General features: G+C 37.2%; 5 protein-coding genes across 5 annotated transcripts; all 5 read left to right on the top strand.

Annotated features, from left to right (window-relative positions):
* Nucleotides 1–574: 574 nt before the first annotated feature.
* Nucleotides 575–6,586, top strand: Cbr-ugt-18 (the record flags this gene model as incomplete). Its single annotated transcript, XM_045240838.1, has 10 exons — nucleotides 575–958; nucleotides 1,207–1,249; nucleotides 1,293–1,535; nucleotides 1,624–2,116; nucleotides 2,159–2,471; nucleotides 2,523–2,924; nucleotides 4,218–4,925; nucleotides 4,970–5,610; nucleotides 5,653–6,191; nucleotides 6,282–6,586. 10 exons carry the CDS (start codon nucleotides 575–577, stop codon nucleotides 6,584–6,586), a joined length of 4,071 nt encoding a protein of 1,356 aa, XP_045091404.1.
* A 763-nt stretch (nucleotides 6,587–7,349) lies between these two features.
* On the top strand, nucleotides 7,350–7,763 carry CBG26745 (the record flags this gene model as incomplete). Its single annotated transcript, XM_045240837.1, has 1 exon — nucleotides 7,350–7,763. The coding sequence occupies one exon, from the start codon at nucleotides 7,350–7,352 to the stop codon at nucleotides 7,761–7,763; it is 414 nt and encodes a 137-aa protein (XP_045100741.1).
* Nucleotides 7,764–7,859: 96 nt separating this feature from the next.
* On the top strand, nucleotides 7,860–9,310 carry CBG24722 (the record flags this gene model as incomplete). The annotated part of the gene is made up of 4 exons (XM_002648401.1): nucleotides 7,860–7,900; nucleotides 7,949–8,038; nucleotides 8,092–8,625; nucleotides 8,884–9,310. The coding sequence occupies 4 exons, from the start codon at nucleotides 7,860–7,862 to the stop codon at nucleotides 9,308–9,310; spliced, it is 1,092 nt and encodes a 363-aa protein (XP_002648447.1).
* An 803-nt stretch (nucleotides 9,311–10,113) lies between these two features.
* On the top strand, nucleotides 10,114–19,175 carry CBG24721 (the record flags this gene model as incomplete). The annotated part of the gene is made up of 20 exons (XM_002648400.1): nucleotides 10,114–10,446; nucleotides 10,489–10,531; nucleotides 10,582–10,671; nucleotides 10,720–11,352; nucleotides 11,398–11,483; nucleotides 11,531–11,944; nucleotides 12,217–12,280; nucleotides 12,357–12,481; nucleotides 12,527–12,709; nucleotides 12,756–12,798; nucleotides 12,931–13,020; nucleotides 13,069–13,701; nucleotides 13,743–13,828; nucleotides 13,876–14,196; nucleotides 14,253–14,275; nucleotides 14,869–14,990; nucleotides 15,583–15,644; nucleotides 15,808–18,753; nucleotides 18,882–18,935; nucleotides 19,002–19,175. 20 exons carry the CDS (start codon nucleotides 10,114–10,116, stop codon nucleotides 19,173–19,175), a joined length of 6,525 nt encoding a protein of 2,174 aa, XP_002648446.1.
* A 324-nt stretch (nucleotides 19,176–19,499) lies between these two features.
* Nucleotides 19,500–24,964, top strand: CBG24720 (the record flags this gene model as incomplete). The annotated part of the gene is made up of 7 exons (XM_002648399.1): nucleotides 19,500–19,649; nucleotides 19,695–19,920; nucleotides 19,971–20,060; nucleotides 20,105–20,215; nucleotides 20,260–20,781; nucleotides 24,413–24,498; nucleotides 24,545–24,964. 7 exons carry the CDS (start codon nucleotides 19,500–19,502, stop codon nucleotides 24,962–24,964), a joined length of 1,605 nt encoding a protein of 534 aa, XP_002648445.1.
* Nucleotides 24,965–25,210: the final 246 nt, after the last annotated feature.

Below are 25,210 nucleotides of genomic sequence, written 5' to 3'. Positions count from 1 at the left end.
TGGAATCTGGAATCTGGAATCTGGAATCTGGAATCAGGAATCTGGAATCTGGAATCTGGAATCTGGAATCTGGAATCTGGAATCTGGAATCTGGAATCTGGAATCTGGAATCTGGAATCTGGAATCTGGAATCTGGAATCTGGAATCTGGAATCTGGAATATGGAATCTGGAATCTGGAATCTGGAAAATTTCACGGAATACGGAATCAAATTAAATTCTCGGAATTTGGAACAATTAAAATTTTCCGGAATCCGGAACGAAAAAAAACACGGTAGCAGGAATTCGGACGTCTCTGATAACTACCGAGTAGTTCCGTAAAGTAAATTTTGATCTATTCTCATCACCATCTAGACAAAAAACTCACGTTTCCCTCTCAAAAACAGGAATAATCAACCGGAATCGTTCACTTATCACATGAGCCCTCCCCCATTTGACTCAATACACAATATGGAATGAAATCATCTTAAAATGTTGCCAATTTCTACCCAAACAAACCAACTTTTCTAGCCCCCTTATCAGGAAGCTTCCCTTAAATATATATCATTTTTTGACATTCATCACATTTTGATCATCATGAATTTGATTTATGCAATTCCTTTATTTGTTGGGCTTATTGGATCAGCAGTATCCTATAAAGTTCTAGTATTCAATCCGGCTTACGGAGCGAGTCATTCGAATTTTTTGGGCAAAATATCTGATATCCTTATTGATGCTGGAAATGAAGTGGTAAGAGTGAGAGCCGTTGGAAATTGTTGGAAAGTTTGGTTTTTTCAGACAATGCTAATTCCAGTATATCTGAGCAATAAGAGGAATCAAACAGGTTCAAAGAAAGTGACCAAGATTGTGGAAATCGGACAGGATCCACGAACGAAAGCAATATTTGAATCTGGACAAATCGAAGGCATCATAAAATCTAAAGTGTGGACTATGGATCCGGAGATGATGTCTCTCTTTGGAGTAAGCTAAAATCATAATACCTGTAACAGAAAGGTCCCCTAACTTTTATCTTTGAGCCAATTAATCTCGGTTCCTGTGAAAGATATAAAAAAGTTGTCAACTGATAAATTATTCATCATAATATCACAAACATTTTATTATTTGACACATTTTTTATCTCTCATACGAACCGAGATAATTGAGCTCGAAATGTGAAGGTTCTTATATTAAAGGGTATACGGTAATTTAAAACAAAATTTATCTTATAGATCATCAGTGAGATGAACATTGGAATTGGTTATCAATGTGAATGTGAGTTTCATTACATTCCTAATTTCCCAGATAGAAATTTCAGACATTTTCCAACAGACTGAAATTCTTGAACAACTTCGCAATGAAAATTTTGATCTAGCTATCACCGAATCTCTTTTTGCTTGTCCCTTTGGTGAGTATATATACCATAAAACCTGTAATACAAGCCCCCCCCCAATTATCACAATGCCTATGACAGATATCAAAAGTCTGTCAGCTGACAAAAAACCGTATGATATTATGACAAACAATTTATCAGTTGACAGATTTTTTGTATCTTTAACAGGTACCGAGATAAATAAGATCCAAGTTAAAAGTTAGGGAACTTCTCAGAGCGCAGCTCAAAGAAAAAATAGTTATCCTTTAAACTTCAGCTGTCTTCGATCACATTGGTATTAAAACAGTCATAAATGCGGAATCGAATTTATTCAAAGATGCCATGAAGTATGCCCATGGAGAGCCAGCTGCGATCAGTTATTTTCCGGGATTGTTCTCTCCGAATAACGACAAAATGTCTTTTTTCACAAGAGCCAAGAATTTGTTGAGAATGATGTTCACACAATATTTATTTGGATCGAGATACCAAAGAGAACTCAGAACAATCAAACCGTATTACAACGGAACAGAAAGTTGGACAGAACTTGTGAGCAATGTTGCATTCTACTTTATTAACTCAAATCAATATCTGGATTATGCAAGTCCAACTCTACCGAAGACAGTTTTTATCGGTGGGATGCAAGTGGTTACTAATAAAAAGAAGACGAAGCTGAATCAAGAATGGGATACTCTTTTGAAAATTAGAGACCAAAATGTTCTGATTTCTTTTGGATCGAATGCTCATTCATGTGATATGCCAGAAGAATTCAAGTGAGATGAAACATCAGATATTCTGTAAAGTTCATATTTCAGAAAATCGTTTCTCGAAGTCTTTGAATCAATGCCCGATACCACTTTCATTTGGAAATACGAAGATGAAAATGCCACGCTGGCTGATCATCTTCCGAATGTGAAATTGACGAAATGGATGCCTCAAAATGATCTTTTAGGTGAGACAGTTATAACAAACAATAACAATTTTAAGCCGATTCATGAAACAACAAAGTCTTCTTATCTATTAAAAATGTCATATTTTTCAGCTGATGATCGTCTAACACTATTCGTCACTCACGGAGGACTGGGTAGTACAATGGAGCTTGCTTATCAGGGGAAACCGGCGTTAATTGTGAGTGATGATCACGAGTCAGAAAATAATTAATCATCGTCGAATTTCTAGATTCCGTTACTTGCTGATCAACCTAGAAATGCTCACATGCTCACACGACACGGCGGATCACTTGAGTTCGACAAGAAGCTTCTGGGGAATTCAGAAGAACTTCGAAAAGCAATTCAGATGGTGTTGAAGAACAAGAAGTACCTTGCAAATGCTAAATGGCTAGCAGGTATTCTAAACTCTCAACCGTTTTCTCCGAAAGATGTCGTCCTGAATCATTGCAATTTTGCTGTCGAGCATGGAACTTTGAACACATTGAGTTCGGAGGGGAAACATTTAAATCTCTTCCAATATTATTCCTTCGATATTGCTATTGTTTTCTTAACTTTAACTGTTGTTTTTCTAGTTTTAACTGGTTTTATACTCTCGCTTCTTCTAAAGTTTTTGTCAAGAATTTTTAAAATCGTTTTCTCCACAAAGAAAAAGCTAGAATAAATATTTTTTCAAATTAAATAATATAGTTATTTTTTCGCTCGTTTTCACTGTTTTTTCAAATTTTCATTTATTTATTTATTTCAACGAAGGGGAGAAAACCACTAACACGTGAAATGTCTATGAAACTAGGAGATATAACAGGGACATACATTTGTAGTAATTGGGAGATGAAGGATAAACCGAGTTAGTAATTAGTTGAATTCAAGACAAGAAAATGTTTTATATCACAGGATAATAGTCGATTTTTGAAAGCCGCTGACGAGGGCTTCACCGGAAACACTTTGGCGGGTAAAGAGTTCCAACATCTGATTACTCTATTAGAGAGAAATTGAGAAGATATTTTTGTTGAGTTTTTGATAAGTGATTTGAGATAGTATTTGTGACGTCGCAATGATCCAGCATGATTAAATATTTCGAAAATTGGAACCTCCATGATAATTTCTTTGGAAACAATAATTTTATACGTGTAGACCAAATCATTATAGAGCCTGCGATACTCCAAGGAACTTAGCGCATTTTCCGATGTATCTGGAAGAAAAATTAACAAAAACCTAGAAAACTCTTGAAAAAACCGAAAAAAAAGTGAAAACGAGCGAAAAAATTGTAAAAGTTTGAATTCGCGCGCTTTCACTCACCGGGCGGCCTAGAAAAAAGCTCGTCCCTAAGGGCTTTCAGCGTATTTTTCGATGCGTTTTTCTCGCCGAAGGAATTTTTTTTGAATTTTTTCTTTATTTTTATGTCAATCTACATGCATTTCTGCACATTTTGATGCAATAAAAAATTTCACCGTACACCACCTTTAAAGGAACATAGTGCACTCTAGAAGGGTTTCAACACGATGTTCATAACAGCGAAACAAATTCCAAAAGATATTTTTGTTTCTTGCTTTTATTTGTCCTTTTTTTTCTGAGTTAAAGTTTGTCCTTTTCTGAGTTAATATTTTTAAATTGGTTTTCTTTGTCAAACATCGCGAAAAAATAGTTGATAATCAGCTGATTTTCGTTGCTTTTGCTACAGCGAAAAAAGTTGTATGGTGTTCTTCATGACCATAGAAGTTTTTTAGGCCTATTCATAGAATTTTGAGAAATGCGGAAAAACGAATTTGTCCGCATTCTTCGACATTGTATGAAAAAAGTAAAAATAACACATTTTTTGTCATGAATAACCGCATTATTTTCTCACAGATTCGTTCGAACCAAATTACTTTTCGCTTTCGTTATCTTTAAAATGTTTTTTTTTTCATCCGAATGATATCTTTTACAGAGTATGACTGATACTCCTCCCATCAAGAAGCATACTCCTCGCGTTCGTAGATCATCTGATGTTAGCTTGAGCGCTACATGTGCATCTACTCCAAATAATCAGCAATCGGTTAAAAGAAGGGTATCAGCAGCGAGCAGCGTGAGTGAGAAGAAGAAGCCAAAAAGAAACAGCTATGAGCCCAAAAAGGATCAATACATACACCCATATGACCACATTTTCCACTGGTCCGATCGTAAACTGAACGATAATTCTTACCTCGGAGTTAAGAGCTTGAGATATTCCGGAGCAGATATCAAATTAGAAGAAGACAGAATTGAACTGGCTGCTAAAACAGTATTAAGGGAGAAGAATGAGTTTGCTGAGAAAGAATTTGCAACATTGTTTCCTGATGATAACTCGGATGACAGCGATGATGCCTACCAATTGAGCAAGGATGAAGATGTTGCAGACGATGAAAATTACTCTGACTCAGAGAAGTATTTTGAGAAGGCGAAATACGTTCCATTGACTTTAACTACAACGGGCGGAACAAGAATTACTGTACCACCAGTTAGAAAGCCATACGAAATGACGAAAATGCGGTTCGTGGAACCATTGACTGAAAACGTTTACCGTGACGATCAGCTGCAGTTGACACACTTTCCACAGTTTGATGAGTTTCCTGTTGATGATCTAGACTACGATGCCGTCACAGCATTCCTTCACAGGGTTCGCTTTTCACGATTTGATTAAATGCAATTTAAACTTTTCAGACTTTTCCAAATGGTGTCCATGGAAATTGGAGGAATAAATTCGAGACGAGTGACGAGATGTTTTATAAAACATTGATGGCGGTGCTACCCGGAACGAAGAACCTCGATCTACTTTACCACGCATTCTTCAATACTTTTCCCAGCTATGGCGCGCTCGATGAAGTTCCTAAAATGTTTCATCGACTGCATAAGAAGTACTCGAACGGGAAGGTTGATTTGGAAATATTGGAACTATTGGATTCGTTGAAAGATCCAATGAAGACTAAATCACTCCCCTACTTCAAGAAGTTTCCTTTTGACGTCAAGTATCCCGACACTCGAGAAAACTTCATTGTCCGATTCATCAAAATTGCGGAGGAAGCGTGCTCTGATAACTGTTATTTACATGATGATGAGCTAGCAACACGAATGGAAGGATTCTTTGATGATCCCGATTCGAAGCAGCTAACACTATTCATTCTCAAATCAACCAAACGGCAGTGTTCTGAGTTTCTCAACACTCTTCTGATGCGAGACGATAAAGACGTCGTGAAGAACTTTTGTCAAACAGCAAAGCTTTTTCCCAATGGCTCATGTGCTTCTTGGTTCAAAAAGTTGCTTGATTCTGCCAGCTACTGTGATGCAATGGCATTCCAACAAAAGTGAGTTTTTTCAGAAAGGTTCCTTGTAATTTGTAGTTTTAGAAGTTACGCCAGAAGAATGGAAAACTTTCGGCATGCTCAAAAGGAAGACAAAAAGAGAAGAAGAGAACAGAATAAGGGCGAGGAGGACAAGTACGAAGATTACACAACTCATTGTGATCATCTCGGTCCTTGTGGCCCAGGAGTTCGAAATTGTCCATGCAAACGCTTCTGCACAGTCTTCTGCAACTGCGACTTCAATTGTAACCGAAAGTTCCCAGGTTGCGAGTGTCCGCCGGGAAAATGTCAGACCCGACAATGTCCATGCTTTGAAATGGACTTTGAGTGTTCAGAATTAACATGTAGACAGTGTCTTGAAGATTATACCCCGGAACTCTCGTCGTGTGACAATTACGAAATGACACAAGGAGACTTGAAGAAAATCCGTGTTGGAAAGTCGAGCATTGCTGGCAACGGCGCCTTCCTGGAAGAAGATGTGAACAAAGAAGTATTTCTTGGTGAATATGTCGGTGAACGAGTTTCTAGCGAGGAGGGAGAACGCCGCGGAATTTTTTATCGGCTCAATATCAGTTATACTTTTGGTAAGCTAGTTTCAATATCAGTTATACTTTTGGTAAGCTAGTTTTTCTTTTGGTAAGCTAGTTTTAATTTTTTTTCAAAAAAGCTTTCAGCTCTTGCCGACTCTGGTGACGTTGATGCCCTGCGAGCCGGAAATGTACTTCGGTTCCTCAACAATTCGGATAAGCCAAACTGCTACATCCAATATAAATACGTCAAAGGAGATCTAAGAATTGGTTTCTATACGTTGAAAGCCATGAAGGCTGGCGAAGAGTTATTCATCGACTACTGCTACAAACCCGAGGACGCTGCCATGTTTTTCAGTGTTGCTCCATGTGATAGAGTTCCTAGAATTAAAGATGATATTCCCATTAAGGAGGTAAAGAAGAAAAACCAGATTAAGAAACCGAAAAAGTAGAAATCTTTCGAGCAATGACCAGTTCTTTTTCATCTGCATATGTTATTCATTGTCTCCTTATTCATTCTTCTGAAGTTCATCATCATTATTTATTTTGTTACGAATTACTCTGTTGAACTTTCTCTTTTTATGCACATCCTTGTCACCTTTTACATTTCATACCGTATTTCTTCTGATAGAACGCCACCTCCATAAAAAAGGGCCTTGGAATGGCAAATATTTCGTTGATTTAAAATTTCTTGATATTTTTCTTCCAGAGAGTGGCTTTCTATAAGAGGAGATACGTTTTCTCAAATTTATTGTTCACCGTTTTGGCTGTCACCGGCACCCCGATATCTGGCTTCGCGCCACTCACCCAACCAAGTTTACTGTAAACGTTATTCTGTTCTTTAAAGAAGTCTTGTTTTTTTTAATGTTTTCGAATACAGAAAAAAACGAACAATTCATAGACTCAGACGAGCGAAAATTAGTGATTTCTAATGATATATGTTTTTTGCCATTTTTTCCAGACTCTAAACTACGGGAGCAATCGTTTCGTGTAGTTTTTCCGAGTTCCGCCGTGAATCGATTTGTTGATTCACATGAATTTCTCATTCTTGTCCATTTACGACGGGTCTCGAAGAAAAAACAGTCTAAACGAGAAAATCGTAGTGTCGCGTCTGAAAATCTGGAAAAAAGTGAACAGCGTTTTTTCCAAGAAATTTCTCTCAGACATTTGCTTTGAACAGTGTATTAGCTAGATACTATGTGAGCAAAAAAATGAATGCATATTTTGAGAATCAGCCACAATGCACACTTCGGAATTGGAAATTCCTTATCGTACAAACCACATGAACAGCCGATTCTTCTTAAACTCATTGAGAAAAAAGGATTCACTTCTGACACTAAAGTTACTAAAATGAGAATCTTAATTCTTCTTTCTCTTATTTTCACAATATGCAGAAGCTACAAAGTTCTGGTTTTCAATCCTGCTATGGTTGGCAGTCATTCTAATTTTCTTGGAAAAATTTCTGATATTCTGATAGATGCTGGCCATGAGGTCACAATGCTGATTCCGGTCTTAATGCACGAGAAAAGAGATCTTTTGTTGGTTCGAAAAAAGTTAAGAATACTATCAGAGTTGAGCAAGATCCCCGAATTTTTCAAATGCAACAAGAAGCAACTACAGACGAGATGATAAAGAAACGTGTATAGACAATGGATTCTAACCTGTCGTTCATGTTTTCGGTAAATAAATAAAACTGAAGAAAAATGTTTGAAAATTTGTTTTCAGATGATTGCGAATTTCAGCAGAACCGCTGCTTTTCAAACAGAGTGTGAGTTATTGTAGTTTTTCGTGTCTTATCACAAAATGTTATACAGACATGTTTCAACAGACGGAACTCATCGACCAACTTCGAAGAGAAAAATACGACTTAGCTATTGCGGAATCTATATTTTTCCATGCTTTTGGTATGAAACGAATAATGGGAAAACTCATTGAACACTTTTTAGCGCTCTTTGAGGAAATTGGTATTCGATCAGTTATCAATACAGACAACTCTTTTCATGACTGGAATGAAAGGTGCAATTGGAGAGCCATCTGCAGTTTCATACTATCCTGCATTATACTCATCGGATAACACAAATGGATTTATTGGAAGATTAAAGAACTTCGTTGGATATTTCTTGGGGAGCACATTTGATACGTGGAAGTATGATGCTGAAATTGCAGCTCTTCCAAAGACCTACAAAGGTCCAAGGTGTTGGAGAACACTGCTTAGCAATGTTGCATTCAACTTTGTGAACTCAAATCCATTTATTGATTATCCATCTGCCACTCTTCCCAAAACAGTTTTCGTTGGTGGTATGCAAGTGAACACAAAGAAGCAAGGAAAGGTAAAATTGTCAAAAGAATGGGATGATGTTTTTTCGAAGCGATCAAGAAACGTCCTGGTTTCTTTTGGTTCTATGGCATTTTCATCATTTATGCCTGATGAATACAAGAAAACCTTTTTGGAAGTCTTTGCATACATGCCGGACACTACATTCATTTGGAAGTACGAGGAAGCAAATGTGACTTTGGCAGATCATCTTCCGAATGTTAAACTGACCACTTGGATGCCTCAAAACGATCTTTTAGGTGTGATTAAAGACTAAAACTCGTTCATTGTTTTGGATTCCAGCTGATGATCGACTCAACTTATTTGTTACTCATGGAGGTCTTGGAAGTTCGATAGAACTCGCGTATCAGGGAAAACCAGCTGTTGTGGTGAGATTCTTTTGAGCTAGTGGTTATACAGGTCCACATTTTGCAGGTTCCACTACTCGGTGACCAACCCAGAAACGCTCACATGCTCACAAGACACGGCTGAGTTTGTTCAACTTGATAAGGCTCTTTTGGATCAACCAAATGAAATTAGAAAACCAATTCACGCTGTTCTGGATGATTCGAACTACAAGAAGAATGCGGAAAGACTTGCCAAGGTTCTGGAAGATCAGCCAAATAAGCCGAAAAATGTTGTATTGAAACATTGTGATTTTGCAGTTCAATTTGGACCACTGGAGACGTTGAATTCTGAGGGACGTCATCTGAATACGTTTGCATATTACTCATTAGATATTGCTCTTGCAGTTATTGTTGTTCTTTTAGCTGTATTGTTTGTTATGTATCGTATTGTTAAACACATTTTGTTCAGGGTTGTTAAGAAAACAATATTTACTCCAAAGAAGAAGATTGAATAGGAACTTTTGTATTCTGTGAATTCGTTAATTAAAAAAAGATTATAATTTTTTCTATCCACCGAGATTTGTCCAATTTATTTCTGTTGTGACTGAAAAACATTCATAAAATCGGCTGAATGAAAACGAAGCTAATAGCAAGAAAATGAACAGACGACATACCTACCAACACAAATGTACGATTTGTTCTGTAATGGCACGAAAGACGACACTCCGTAAAACCTGTAATAAAAGTGCCTCCACACTGTCAAGTTTGAGCTTAATTATCTCGATTCCAATGCAAGGTATCAAAAATGTGTCAACTAATAAAAGACTTCTGATAATAAACAATTTATGAGTCGACAACGTTGTTATATTTTGACAGAAACTGAGAAAAATTGGCTCAAAGTGAGGAGCGAGGGGCTTTCCTATGACAGTGTTCAGGGTATGTGAACTTTAAAATTTTATTATGTACAAGTCTCCGAGATCAGTGATCATATACATGTAGTTACTTAACTGTAACCGCTGTTCAGTACTTCTGATCGATGTGGAACTCATCGGACGTCATGTGAAGTGGGATGACTTTCAGAAACTTCACGATTTTTTACTTTTCTCCACAATGAATATTCTTTGTACAGGAAGCACCAAAAATGAATGAAACAAGTCATAAATTGTCTGCTTCTGCTCTTTCTTCACATATTCTTGTGTCCAACTTTCATAAACCATAAACTGCCTCAAAAAACCTCTCCTTATCGCACAGACCATACCCATAGCTGCTCCACATAAAAACGTCGGGCCGATAATGAATCTGCACTCATCATTTCAAAATGAAGTTTTTAATTTTTATATTGTTGACACTTGCTATTGAGTTATGCTCCCCTTACAAGGTGCTAGTTTTCAATCCAGCTTTTGGAGCGAGTCATTCAAACTTTCTGGGAAAAATATCCGATATTCTAATTGATGCTGGCCATGAAGTCACCATGTTCATACCGGTTTTTGTCGACGGAAAGAAAGATTTGGTTGGTTCAAAAAAGGTCAAAAACATTGTTAGATTGGAGCAAGACCCAAGAATTTATCAAATGCAAAAAGAGGGAGCAACAGAGGAATTGATGAGAAAGAAAATCTGGACCATGGACTCTGATATCTCTGCTATGCTTGGAGTGAGTTTTAGGAATGAATAATTAAATATTTCAAATTTTCAGTTTGTCGCCAACTTCAGCAAAACAGCAGCCTACATGAGTGATTGTTAGTTGCTCAACAAAAACTCGGCATTTTTTTTAAATTGAAATTTTCAGTCTTGTTTCAACAAACCGAACTTATCGAGAACTTCCGAAAAGAGAAATTTGATCTTGGTATTTCTGAATCTTTGTTCGTCTCTGCATTTGGTAAGTGGTCCTGTGATCTTCAATAATAACAATTCCAATATCGTTTAGCTTTGTTCGATGAAATCGGAATCAAATCAGTCATCAATGCAGACTCGACACTTTACATGAGTGGTATCAAAAGTGCTCTCGGTGAGCCAGCTGCTATTGCCTATTATCCGGGACTTTTCTCTCCAATTGATGATAAAATGACATTTTTCGGAAGAGTGAAAAATCTGATGGGTTATCAGTTTGGAATGCAGTTCAGTACTTTAAAATATGTCGCCGAGATGAAAGCTCTTCCAAAAAGCTACAAAGGACCGAGAGATTGGCAAACACAATTGGATAGAGTTTCTTTCAACTTCATCAACTCGAACCAATACATTGATTATGCCAGTCCTACTCTCCCAAAGACGGTTTTCGTTGGCGGAATGCAAGTGAATACTAAAAAAAGTGGAAAGGCAACTCTATCGAAAGAATGGCATGATGTTCTTTCCCAGAGGAAAACAAATGTATTAGTTTCGTTTGGATCAAATGCATTCTCTTCGGATATGCCTGATGAATTCAAAAAAGCCTTTTTGGAAGTCTTCGCAGCGATGCCGGACACTACATTCATTTGGAAGTATGAGGAAGCAAATGCTACGTTGGCAAGTCATCTGAAAAATGTGAAGCTGACCACTTGGATGCCTCAAAATGATATTCTCGGTAGGTCCGTTTCTTTTAAAAAATAAAGAAAAAAGTTAATTTCAGCTGATGATCGTCTGACCCTTTTCGTCACTCATGGAGGTCTTGGTAGTTCTGTCGAGTTGGCTTATCAAGGGAAACCAGCTGTTGTTGTAAGTTCCCTTTAAGTTCAAAAGCTAAATCACATTTCTATGTTCAGATTCCATTGATGGCTGACCAACCTAGAAACGCCCACATGCTCACAAGACACGGTGGAGCTCTTCAACTAGATAAAGCTCTTTTGGATCAACCCGATGAAATTAGGAAAGCAATTCAAACTGTTCTGAGCGATTCGAACTACAAGAAGAATGCGGAAAGACTTGCCAAGATTCTGGAAGATCAGCCAAATAAGCCGAAAGATGTTGTATTGAAGCATTGTGACTTTGCAGTACAGTTTGGACCACTGGAGACGTTGAATTCTGAAGGACGGCATCTGAATACATTTGCATATTACTCATTAGATATCGCACTTGCAGTTATTGTTGTTCTGTTGATTTTGTTATACGTTTTTCATTTTGTTGTTAAATTTGTGTTTAGGTTAATCAAGAGAACAATCTTGAGACCAAAGAAGAAGGTAGAGTAAGAATTATTTAGTTTTTTTTGAAACAGAATCTCATGTGTTCACTTTTCTTTGAATTCATTCAATCATTTTGATCGTCTCTTGTTCAATAAAATACTGATTCGTTATTTTCTGTGACTTGTGAAAATTAATTTCCTTCCGTATAGGATTTTTCCGGGTAAACTGGTCACAGTGTACCCAAAGTTTAACTGTTGCTCCAAACGTATTAAATTCCGACATTTCAAAACTATGTCAGTTGAAAGAAATCAAAAATACATGAATCAAAGATACATCACACTGAAAAACGTCAGAAGTATCAACCCATTTTTTGTATTATCGGAAGAAAGAGTGGTCAGTTCTATCAAAAGTTTTCATTGCACTTTTGGCAGTGCGCGTCGACACTGAAAAATGAAAATTATTTTTTTAGTTTTCTTGCTTTTTATTCATGTGTCCGGCTACAAGGTTCTAGTTTTCAATCCAGCTTTTGGTGCTAGTCATTCAAATTTTCTTGGAAAAATTTCCGATATTTTGATAGATGCAGGTCATGATGTGGTAAGATTCAATGAAAAAGTTAACATTCCTTGAATATTGTTACAGACAATGTTAATTCCCATCTCGATGGAATCCAAAAAGGATTTGGTCGGGACTAAAAAATTATCAAAAGTTATTAGAATCGATCAGGACCCAAGGTCTCGGATAATGCAAGAAGAGGCGAAAACTGAGGAAATGATAAAGAAACAGATTTGGAAACTTGATGCAGATATTACTATTTTCTTTTCTGTAATTTTTCCTCGTTTTGACTTCTTATATATTTTTATATTTTCAGATGATCAAGAACTTCAGTATCGCCAGTGGTTATCAGTGTGAACGTGAGTTTTGGGTGGGGAGAGAAGTGCAATGATAGTAGGTTTTTTCTGTCAAATCGATAGTGATGACTGTTTTAATTAATGATTGGAAAGATGTTACAATCCATATGAAACATCCGTAGTTCGAAAATTCAGACATTTTCCAACAAACTGCCATACTTGACCAGCTCAGGAGTGAAAAGTTTGACCTGGGAATTACGGAATCCTTATTTCTTTGTGGTTTTCGTGAGTGGATAAATTATGCCTCTCATATTCAGTATTTCTTTTTTTCAGCACTTTTTGATCATATTGGTGTCAAAACAGTGATTAATGCGGACTCTGTTCTCTATCTAGATGTTGTTAAATATGCAATGGGAGAACCTGCATCAACTAGTTTCTATCCTGGAGTCTTCTCGAAAAACAATGACAAAATGAATTTTTTGGATAGAACAAGAAACCTTTTTGGAATGGCATTTTCTTGGTATTTTTCATGGTCAAGATTCCAAGGGGAAATGGAGGCTATCAAACCATATTACAATAAATCTCTGACATGGGAGGAACATATCAACAGGGCAGCTTTTTATTTGATAAACTCAAATCAATACCTCGATTATCCAAGTCCAAGTCTTCCAAAAACAGTATTTATTGGAGGAATGCAAGTGAATACGAAAAAGAATGGGAAGGTTAAATTGGATGAAGATTGGAATGATCTTTTGAATCAGAGAAAACAAAATGTACTAGTTTCATTTGGATCGAATGCATTCTCTTCGGATATGCCTGATGAATACAAGAAAGCCTTTTTGGAAGTGTTCGCATCGATGCCAGAAACTACATTCATTTGGAAGTATGAGGAAGCGAATGCAACTTTGGCAGATCATCTGCCAAATGTTAAATTGACCACTTGGATGCCTCAAAACGATTTATTGGGTAAATGAGAATCAATAAAATTACTGAATTTTTTATTTCAGCTGACGACCGTCTGACTCTCTTCGTCACTCACGGAGGTCTTGGTAGTTCCGTGGAGCTCGCTTATCAAGGAAAACCAGCTGTTGTCGTAAGTTATTTTTTCGTTCAACCACTAAATCATATTTCTATTTTCATATTCCCTTGATGGCTGACCAACCCAGAAACGCCCACATGCTCACAAGACACGGTGGAGCTCTTCAACTGGATAAAGCTCTTTTGGATCAACCAAATGAAATTAGAAAAGCAATTCAAACTGTTTTGAGCGATTCGAACTACAAAAAGAATGCTGAACGACTTGCCAAGATTCTGGAAGATCAGCCAAATAAGCCGAAAGATGTTGTATTGAAGCATTGCGATTTCGCTGTCAAATTTGGAGACTTGAAAACATTAAACTCGGAAGGAAGAAATCTAAACACTCTTCAATTCTATTCTGTTGATATCGTTCTAAGCGCTCTGGTTTCGTTTTTCGTTGTGTTGCTTGTTATTTTGTTGCTCTTAATTTGTGCTTTCAGGAAGTGCTCGAGGCTGTTGAGCAGTGAAAAACGTAAAGTTGATTAGTTGCTTAATTTTATTTGGTTAGGCAAATAAATAATTGAGATGCCCTTAATTCCGTCTTGAATTCAAACAAACAGCACCACCGGATTGATGGCATGTGAAATAACAATTTGTTCATTTTCTGGAAGTTTTGTTAGAATTCGACAGGGATACATTCTGACACGTTTTCCGAATAACTTTCCACCTCCTAATTGTGTGTCTTTTTCGACGAGCATAATTAAACTTGCAGTTATAAAACTTTTTTGATTCGCACGTAGCATGAAAACCTTGTGTGTAGATGCTCAAACCACCTGATCAAACATCATGAGAGTTCAGCAGAAGAAGATTTGATCTTACACATTGTCAAACTTTTTTCAAAAAATCAAAAATAGAAAAAAAGGTGTCATCCAAAAGTTTTTCAAAATATATCCTATAATCTTTTTTTCAAAATATATCCTATAATCTCTTCACAAAACTTTTTTTCGCATTTCCTCTGCAGGTGGCGATTTTCACACTGCATATTAAACAAACTAGAAACGAAATTTTTTATTTCTCTATGATTATTCCCATAGCAACATAAACTTTTGATTTCAGTTGCTGCATGCTTCGTCTCGTGATTTTCCCAAATTCTTCCGTTATTTATGAGCTCACATTCCTGATTTCCTTTTTTCATGGTTTTTATTGCATGATGTTGGCAATTATTTTTGCTCTTTATGGTGAGGAAAAATTGAGTGAATTTCTTATCCTTCTTTTCAATGTCCCTTTAAATCGGTTTTTGTTGAGAACAACTATTTCATTCTTCGTAAACGATCGAACAAAATCAACCGTGTTTAGCGTAATTGAATCCCACACATACCGTAAACATTGAGCTATATTAACTCGATTCCATGTGAAAGATATGAATATTTTGTCAACTGATAAAATATTAGTGATATTATGATAAATAATTTATTGGTTGACAAATTTTCCATATCGTTCATAGGAATCGAGATAATTGAGCTGAAAGTTGATGGTTTGGGATGTCTTCTAAATAGTAAAGAAATCCTACGCATTCAATTTTTATTCTGGCTGTTCTTAAAAAAATTAAACTAATTTTTTACAGTTATGACTGTTGAAGTTTTATGAGAAATGAGATGCCCCAACCTTTTCCCTTTTCTCTTTTATTTCATACCTGCCCACCTCAATTGAACCCGTTTTTTCACAGTTACAGGTCTTGAAGTTTAATTAGACATAAGATCCTTCAAACTTTATACTTGTCTCTTTTTTCTAAACCTAAATACTTTTATTTATCAAAGTTATTGATTTCAGATGACATTGAACACCGTTTGACCGATTCAAAGACCTACTTATATCAAATGGAATCTGGTAAAGTAAGTATACATTGAGTTTATCTTCTACTTAATTTTTATTTTTCTAACTCTAACTTCTTTACAATAAAACTCGCAAATTTTTCTTTAAAATGTAGAGTTTCCATATGTGATGTAAACCAAACACAGCTTATTCAAAAAGGATCCCAATAAGTTTTCCTTTCAGATACATTTCGATCGAGAACTCAAACTCAATGCGTTCAGTCGGTTCTACCGTACCGCTCCAGCTCCAGATGAAACATTCAAACGTACAATCGATTCAGATGTTCAAAGTGAGCTGAATAAGTACACGCATTCTGATGCTATTCGGTTTGCTGCCAAATCGTGGACTTGGGAATCGAATACAGGGGAAGAGTTGCCACGTAGAGAAGATAAAGGAATTCAAACTTTTCGGTTCCAAACCGGAATCCGTGCTTATTATCGTGTGTTAGCTGATAAAGGAGACAGTTATGTTCTAATTGCGTGTCATGCTAATCTGCACGGATATCACCGAGGAGATCTTCGGTTCGTGGAAGTTAATGATACAACTGAAACACAAGGAATGGGGAAGTCTAGTATCATTGGAAAACTCTATCCGGGGGATGTGGTTGCTATTGTGGAACTGGCCAAAAAGAAAAATGTTCCATTGAATCCGCCCGGAGTGTTTCAAGTTCATCCTGAATTCGAGTGCTTTTGGGAAGTCCGCCATATGACGATTCTTATGAGAAAGCAAGATCGAGAAGTTAACTTTGCGATTATCGAAGATGGAACAGCAGTAGTTGAGGGGTTCAGTCGGTCAATGAATGTCTTGGATGATTCGTTGAGCACGCCACTGGAAGTCAATAAGATCTATTTCGGATACGCTTTCATTCCGGAAAGAGTCAAGATGAATTTCACTGAAGATTTCGATCGAAAATATGAGAATCTGCTGACTGCCTTATACTCCAAACTTCCAACATATGCCCATTCATCTGGAACAATATTCACTTATGCTCCTTCTGAAATGCAGACAAGATTCTTCAAAATCGGACGTGACGCCTTCTGTAAACACGCGTACCGTTTGTATGGGTCCCAGCCAAATAAAGTGGTTGAAACTTGTGTGAGAATGGGAGCAGCGGCTGCACAGACCATTGGGAATAATCGGTTCGATGAAAGAAGTTTTCCGATTCAGAGTGTTCAACAAGATGATCGAATTGTTTCATTTGCAATACCGAATCCTGAAAAACAACCCACTGAAGGTCGATGGTCCAACAATACCCGTATTGTTTTGAGTGGAACAAACCGTAAAATCTGTGCAATAATTGAAACCGTCGTGTTTGAGAATGATGTCAATTTCATTCGAATATCGGCTAGAATCCCAAAAGACTCTTCTCGAAACATAAATTTCAGAGAGGATACATGGATTGTTCATCAAGGCAAGTCGCCTGAGATCCCAAGAATCGATCGTGGTTTTCTGAGTAGACTTGAGGAAAACTCAAACGGAAGCCGAATCATCAAAACTCTCTATGGAGGAGAATCTATCAATTTGGACTCCTCCGAAATCGACTTGAACTCTTCATTCTGCTTTCCAAGTAGTCCAGTGATTGTTCTTAATGAATTTCAAAACGATTACGTCTCCAAGATTTTGGCAAATGTTCCAATTGTCCTCGGAAATTCACCATTTGGATGTGGAAAATCGATGACTATTGTCACAGCTGCAATCGAGATTCATAAACAAAATGGGCGGTTCAATGGGCATGGAAAACAGAGGCAACAATTGCTTGTTACACAAAGTAACAATGCTGGTGTGAGCCTGGTGGAAATTGCTCGAAAAATTGATAGCAGTCAAGTCAAAATCAAATTTCTGAGGTACATTAGCGAGAATAATTGGAATGTGCTTCCCGATTCTTCACGTACGGATTTGGATATGCCCAAGTTAATGAGGGATATGTTTGTACCATGGGCAATTGGCACAGTGGAAAGAACAACATCGTTGAATTTCTTGACAATTGGTATGAAACAGGCAATTGTTCGAAAAGTTGCTCAAGAATATCTCTATCCCTCTCAACTGGTTGGTGAAGCGAGCAGAATCTATGATACTTTGAATGAGTATGACAAAATAACTGAACCATCTCCAAGAACTCTCCGAGAGGCTTTCTTCATTTTCTATGAACCAGACATCATTGTATCCACTGCAGATTCTCTTCAAGGATTACTTTCCTGTAATCTCAGGCTACAGATCTCAAGCATACAAATCGATGAGGCTAGTCAGTTACCGGAGCACACTCTCATCTATATTTTACAAAGATTTCCTCACGCTGGATATGGTCTTGTCGGTGATATCAAACAACTGCCACCACACTGCGAGAAAGAGTTGAAAGGTCTTCTCAAAGATTACGGTATCGGAAACACAATGCAAAGAGCAATCAACGAATTGATGTTTCTTCAATCTAACCTCCTCTACGTCTACAGATGTCATCCCGTTACTACAGAACTGTTAAGCGACATGTTTTATGATGGTTCACTTATTCCGGGAGTCAGCGAGTTTGATCGAAACGAATTTATGAGAATGCGCCCAGACATTTGGCCAAACGTACGCTTCCCAATTTTGGTGTTGAACCAAAAAGGTGAGGGATACAAAGTTGGAACTTCCGTTGCGAACGAAGTCGAGAAAAATTATGTGTTACGTATTGTGAGCATGTTAACACGAGAAGTAAACGGCTACCGACTGAAAGAATCTGATATCGGTGTCATCTCATTTTATCGAGCACAAACGTCTCTTTTAACTGAAGCGTTCCGTAGCACTGATGTCAAATGTGGAACGATTGATGCGTTTCAAGGATCCGAGAAAGAAGTCATAATCGTTTGTTGTACCAATAAGAAGATCTCCCCCTTCATGCAACTTGGTAATCGTCTGAATGTTGCTTTGTCTCGTAGTCGTCAGGCAACGATTCTTATTGGTAATGTGGCTGGATTGAGGGAAGCGAAATATTGGGGAACAATTGTCAGGGAGGCGCAGGAGAATCAGTGCTTGATTGATGACGTAAGTACCGAGTTACCGCAAAAGACACCCTATACTTGCACTTTGAGCCAATTTGTCTCAGTTCCTTTGAAGGATATCAAAAAGAACTCACAAAATATTTTTGATATTATGGTAAACAATTTATAAGTTGACAACTTTTTTATATCTTTGGCAGGAACCGAGATAAATTGGCTGAAAGTTTAAAGTTAGGGGCCCCTCTATTACAGGTTTTACGGTATCCAAATACTGTATTATTCCAGATCAACCAGTTCGGTGTAAACGTTGGCAACTATTCCAATGGAAATGGAAAATTGGTATGGTATTGATAAGAAATTCGAAAAGATTCAAAAAGCTGACACTATTTTTTGAAAATTTTTCAGCCTGGAAACAACGAAAGTTCCTATGGTAATGGATCAGTTCGGACAAAGAGAAAAATCCATCAGCGTCATCAGGCTAATTATATTGTAGGAAACCAACAAGAGTTCAATCCGGCAAATATTTGGATTCAAGAACGGCAACCAAGAAAAATGAACATCGAAAACCTGTTTCGTTGAGTTGGTAAGCAGTCTGCTCGCTAGTTCAATGAATGAAATGCTTTGTTTCAGATTGCACAATATCTCAATCTTACCTTCAGTTATTCACATATTACTCTCTATTATTTTCATTCTGGATATCTTTTACGCCTTCCCATAACCAAACCTCAATCCACAATTCTGTACCTGATCTGAATGAACATGTTGTCTTTGATCTACTCAAACAGAGAGGTTTTATGATCTCTTATCAAACACAAACCATACGATGACCACACGGTGACTGTCTATTTGAAGAGGAGAAGTTTATATAAAAAGAACATTTCAGGTTTTAGTTATGCTTCCAACATGAACATCTATTCTTCACTCCTATCATTTTTACTATTCAATCTCTTGGATGCCTACAAGGTCCTCGTATTTAACCCAGCCTTTGGTGCTAGTCATTCCAATTTTCTCGGAAAAATTTCTGATATTCTCATTGATGCAGGTCACGATGTGGTGAGAATATTTTTCAAGACACAATTTCTATAAAAATATGTTCAGACAATGCTGATTCCCATCTCCATGCAAAGTAAAAAACACCTAGTTGGTTCGAAAAAGGTCAAGAAAATCATTAAAATCGAACAAGATCCTCGTAGTATCGAGCTCTATCGAGAATCTGGTCATGAAGATGTTCTAAGAAAACAAGTTTGGAAAGTTGATTTGGATATTTTCAAGTTTTTCGATATGGCAGCGAATTTCAGCAAAAATTGTGGGTATCAATGTGAACGTAAGTTAAGGAAGTTTATGGTATTTTGAAAACAAGATTTTGTATTTCAGAAGTTTTTAAACAAACTGAAATTCTCAAGAATTTGAAAAAAGAGAAGTATGATTTGGGAATCACCGAGTCTTTATTCATTTGTGGATATCGTTAGTTTTTCGTCTTTTTTTTTTTTGAAACTTCAGATTTTCAGCTCTATTCGACCACATTGGTATTAAAACCGTCATAAATGCAGATTCAGTTCTATTCATGGATATTATGAAAAATGCTCTCGGCGAACCATCATTCCCATCATTCTATCCAGGTATTGTTCATTGACTACTTTCGTTTCATCACTTTTTTTTGCAGCACTCATCTCACCAAAGACTGATAAGATGACTATGCTGGAAATAATCGGAAACACTCTTCAAATGATATTGCCCGCCTATTTTTCCAAGATGCGATTTGAAGAAGAATTGAAAATGATTGAACCATATTACAACGGAACAAAAACATGGAGAAAACATTTGGAAGGAGTTGCATTCAATATGGTCAACTCGAATCGATATCTCGATTATGCGAGCCCAACTTTGCCCAAAACAGTGTTCATTGGAGGAATGCAAGTGAATACAAATAAAAATGGAAAGGTTAAATTGTATGAAGATTGGGATGATCTTTTGAATCAAAGAAAACAAAATGTGTTAGTTTCATTTGGATCGAATGCATTCTCTTCGGATATGCCTGATGAGTTCAAAAAAACTTTTTTGGAAGTTTTTGCATCGACGCCAGATGTGACCTTCATTTGGAAATATGAGGAAGCAAATGCGACGTTGGCAAGTCATCTGAAAAATGTTAAACTGACCACTTGGATGCCTCAGAATGATTTATTGGGTGAGAAAATGTATTCTATGAAGACAAACCGTAAAACCTGTAATAGACGGGCCCTAACTTCTACCACTGACAAGGGAACCATGTTTAGCCTTTATCTCAGAATTTTTTCTAAATTCGCTCATTTATAGTTTCAAATACGGGCTTTCTTTCGATGTATTTGGTTTTTTGCACAAATTTCTAGAAGTCGAGTTATGGGCTGTTTAAGTGATTTCAATACTAATTTCTCACTTTTGGAGTGAGTTTTTGAAAGGGTTAATGGGAGTTTTTTGGCATTGTTTGAGTGTCAATCGCAATTTTAAAGGTTTCTCTACAATCTGACAGAGTTTCCTCATTTTTCAAAGAAAAAATTTTTTTTTGAAAAAATTTTTGCCATGGTTACCCTTTGCGAAATTTTCAATTTTTCCATACTTGTAAAATTACGGGCCGGCCCGCCAAAGCCCGGGCCCGGGCCCGGGCCTGAGGAAATTTTCAAGGCCCGGTGTCAAAAATTCTGTATTTTTGAGCCAAATTTTGAGCTCTCAATTCAATTTTTTCCATTTTTTTTTGTATTTCGGATTGTTTGTCTGTCTGATCAAAAAAGATCGAAAAACTCGAAAAAAAATTTTTTGAAAAAAAATCACATAAGGGTCCCCCTTATGTGTTTTTTGAAAATTTCGAAACTAGTGAAATGACGGGCCCGCCGGGCCGGGCCGGGCCTCCGAAATTTCGGAAAAAGCTCAGCCCGGCCCGTTACAAGTATGAATTTTTCGAAAATTTTTTAAATGTGCTAAAATGAATTCTAAACGCATAAAAATGATAAAATGAGTCTTTTCACAAGATTCTGTAGCATATATCCGTTTTGAAATCCGAAATAAGTGATTTCTTCCAAAACTCCAATGAATCGTAGTCCTTCGAAAATCACCCAATAGCACTCAAATATTGTGAAAACATAGATTTACATACTTCTTGACTGATTTATAACAGTTCCGCAACCAATATGATCAAATAGGGGGATTTCGACTGACATTTTGAGTAGATAAGGCTTTTCAGCAGTGCTTCAAGAATTTTTCAGAAATTATCTTTTTCGAGCTTTTTTCCTACTGAAATAATAAAGCAAACATAGTTTTGATTTTCGAAAAGTTCAAAGCATTCCTCCAACATCAAAGAGAAAAAGAACAACTAAAATGGACAATGACGGAATCGAACCCGAAACTTATGATTCCTATTCATCCCCAAACAGGTAGAGGGGGACTGCTGAAAAACTGCTAAATGACAGCTGAAGAGGCGCAAACTGGCGAATGACTGCTAGTTGGCAGCCGAAGGAGAACTGACGGGCCGTCGACGGTCCGTCGACGGACAGTCGGAACTCGTTGGAAAACAGACTTGAAGGTTTTGATTGGAAATCATTCAGAAAACAATTTCTCATACCCCCACTAGATTATAGGAAATGATTGAATCTTATTTTCCTAAAATAGGACCACCAATAGGTTGTTGAACGACTGCTGAATGACAGTCGAAGAGGCGCTGACTGGTCAATGACCGGTGGTTGGCGGGCCAAATTTCTGCAGAATGGAAAATTTGGTTGAAAAAGATTTTTCTCTTAAAACATGATAAAAGTCATAGAGGGATCTGGGAATCTATAAAATGTGTTATTAGAAGCACTTCTACGAAAATTAGAATCTGAGGCGCGATTGGTGAAAAACGGCTAAATGACAGTCGAAGAGGCGCTGACTGGTGGATGGCGGCTGGAAAAAAACGCTGTAAAATGAATTTCTGAATGTTCCTGGGTATCCATCTAAAAGCATGTTTTCGCATTTTCTGTTAAAATATGGTAACTGGAGTTGTCATTTCGTGATAATAATCCTCCGTTTAAGGCACGTGTTTCCGGTCATACTTTTCCCATTTTCTGAAGAGTTCCGACGAAATTTTTTTCTGAAAACGTTGTACAATTTTTGTCTGATAATGCTGTTCTCTTTTTGTTTCTTTTTCTTCAAAAATCTCGACAATTCGTTTTTAATTGCCGTTTTAGCTGACGAGTTTCGGAATTTCGGTTCGCAACGACACTCCGAAATTCCGCCTGCGCCTTGTTCAGCGACACAAGACTCAACGAATTTCTCGTCTAATTTTCACAGTTTTTTTCGTTTTTCGAAGTGTTTTCTCATTGAAATTCAGTATTTTTCGCTCAAAATATCTAAATACTGGCATTAGAAAAGCATCAAAAACATTCGCGCACTTTCTTCCTCGCGTTTTAGTTGAAAATGCGAAAAAATCGGTCAAAACTCGTTTCGCCAAAGTTTCTAAGGTTTCGCAAGTTTTTGCTTCGGAAAGTAACAAATTTAACGTTGCGGAGGTTTTTATGTGGTGAGTTGGTGAGTTTTTGTATGCTCCGAAGCAAAAACTATCGAAATCTCTTAACTTTCTCATTCTGTTGCCGAAAATTCGCCTCGCCGACACTACGCAAGTGTGATGTTTTGCAAGTGCTGTGGAAAATAACAGCTTTGCAAGGTTCGTGCATGAAAAATTATACGAAAATCTGTTGTTTTTTCTGCTTCCGATCGGCTTTAAAAATATCACATGCGATATGTCGAACTTTTGAAGTCTCTGCTAAAAATGTCGCTGAGCCTTAAACATGTAAAGGTTTTTTATATGCCAGTTTTTTTGAGTGCTCAATTCATGTTACGAACTCATCAATTTTACTTATTCTGAAAGAAAGTCATATAAAAGCGGAAAATACTGTTCAATGAGAGAAATGCTGAGAACCGAAAGAAATTGGAAACGAGAAACGAAGAAGGAAAAAAGAACGAAAGGAACGAGAAAAAAATCTTCGCATTTTGAAATTTGAATTTTTATAAAGTTGGAATTTTGCGAAAACACATAGAAAATCGAAGTTCTGTTCCCTATAGAATTTGTAATTTCTTATGTGTTTTCTCTCATTCTAATCATAAAAATTCAACTTTGAAAAATTTGGAGTTATTTTTTCAATACAATACACAATCCACAGAAACTATTAGTTTAATAAAGAATTTCTATTGTTTATTACCTGTTTAATGATGAACTGTCAAGAAAGCGCTATCATTTTTGACGGCCTGTCTTCGAGGCGCAAATCGTTGCAGACGGACCGTCGGCGGCGCGCGATTCGACTGCCGACTGTTCGCTTTTCGGCAGTCAGCGGCCGGCACAACGGCGTTTTTCGGCGGTCCCCCTCTACCTGTGCGCACTATCCACTCGGCCACTGTTGCTCGTTTCTTCCACAGTGGAGAATGTATAGGAAAGGGGGGAAAGTGGAAGGGAAGGAGGATACCAAAAAACAGCATATTTTCAGATGGACTTTTCTCGGCTTCTAGAAATTTTTGCAGAAAACCGAATACACCACGAGAAAGCCCGTATTTGAAACTATAAATGAGCAAATTAGAAAAAATTCTGAGATGAAGGCTAAACATGGTTCCCTTGTGAGATACTTTTTTTTGCTTCCGGTCAAAGATTTGAAAAAGTTATCAACTGATAAACTGTTCATCATAATATCAAAAGTGTTTCATCTGCTAACACATTTTTTTATATTTCGCAAAAATTGAGACAATTTAGTTCAAACTTGAAAGTGGGGGCCCCTTTAAGTACATGTATTACGGTATTTTTGATTTCATTCAATTTTCAGCTGATCCTCGACTTACCCTTTTCGTCACTCACGGAGGTCTCGGAAGCTCAATAGAACTTGCGCATCAAGGCAAACCGGCAATTGTTGTAAGTGTAGCAGTCCATCTGAAATTCATAAAGTCTCAATTTTCAGATCCCACTAATGGCTGACCAGCCCCGTAACGCCCATATGCTAACCAGACATGGTGGAGCGTTACAACTTGGAAAGAGTGATCTCAATGATCTTGAAATTATTCGAAACGCGATTCGAGACGTTCTGGAAAACAAAGTCTATCAGGAAAATGCAGAAAGATTGGCGAAAATCTTGAAGTATCAACCGTACAGTCCAGCCGATGTTGTTTTGAAGCATTGTGATTTCGCTGTGAAATTTGGACCGTTGGATACTTTGCAATCAGAAGGGAGACATCTAAATTTGTTCCAGTTTTACTCCTATGACATTTTTGTTGTACTATTTCTGATTGTATTATCCATCATAGTTATTATTGTGTTGATTTTTACCGTTTGCTTGAGATTCTTCAGAAAGTTTTCCAGTAACAAGGTCAAAAAGGAGTGAATAAAAACCGTTTGAGTGGGTTAGAAACTCGTGTTTATTGTTAACATTTGTTTCATCAGACTAGAAGCTCATTAGCTCTTTGACTACAAGAAAGAACCACGTTTTATCAGAACTGAAACCTCTTCCTGGTCTGCCAAAAATTGGTGAGTACATTTCCCACGCCCTTTTGATTGCGTCAACCATCCTACTATTCAAACTAGATAGTCTGAAATATAGCAAACAGGCCAATTACAGACACATGTCACC

This window comes from Caenorhabditis briggsae (genome assembly GCF_000004555.2).
Source record: "Caenorhabditis briggsae AF16 supercontig from assembly CB4, cb25.NA_209, whole genome shotgun sequence".
NCBI lineage: Eukaryota > Metazoa > Nematoda > Chromadorea > Rhabditida > Rhabditidae > Caenorhabditis > Caenorhabditis briggsae.
The sequence above is the reverse complement of the archived record's forward strand: the minus strand, read 5'-3'. Positions and strand labels throughout refer to the sequence as shown.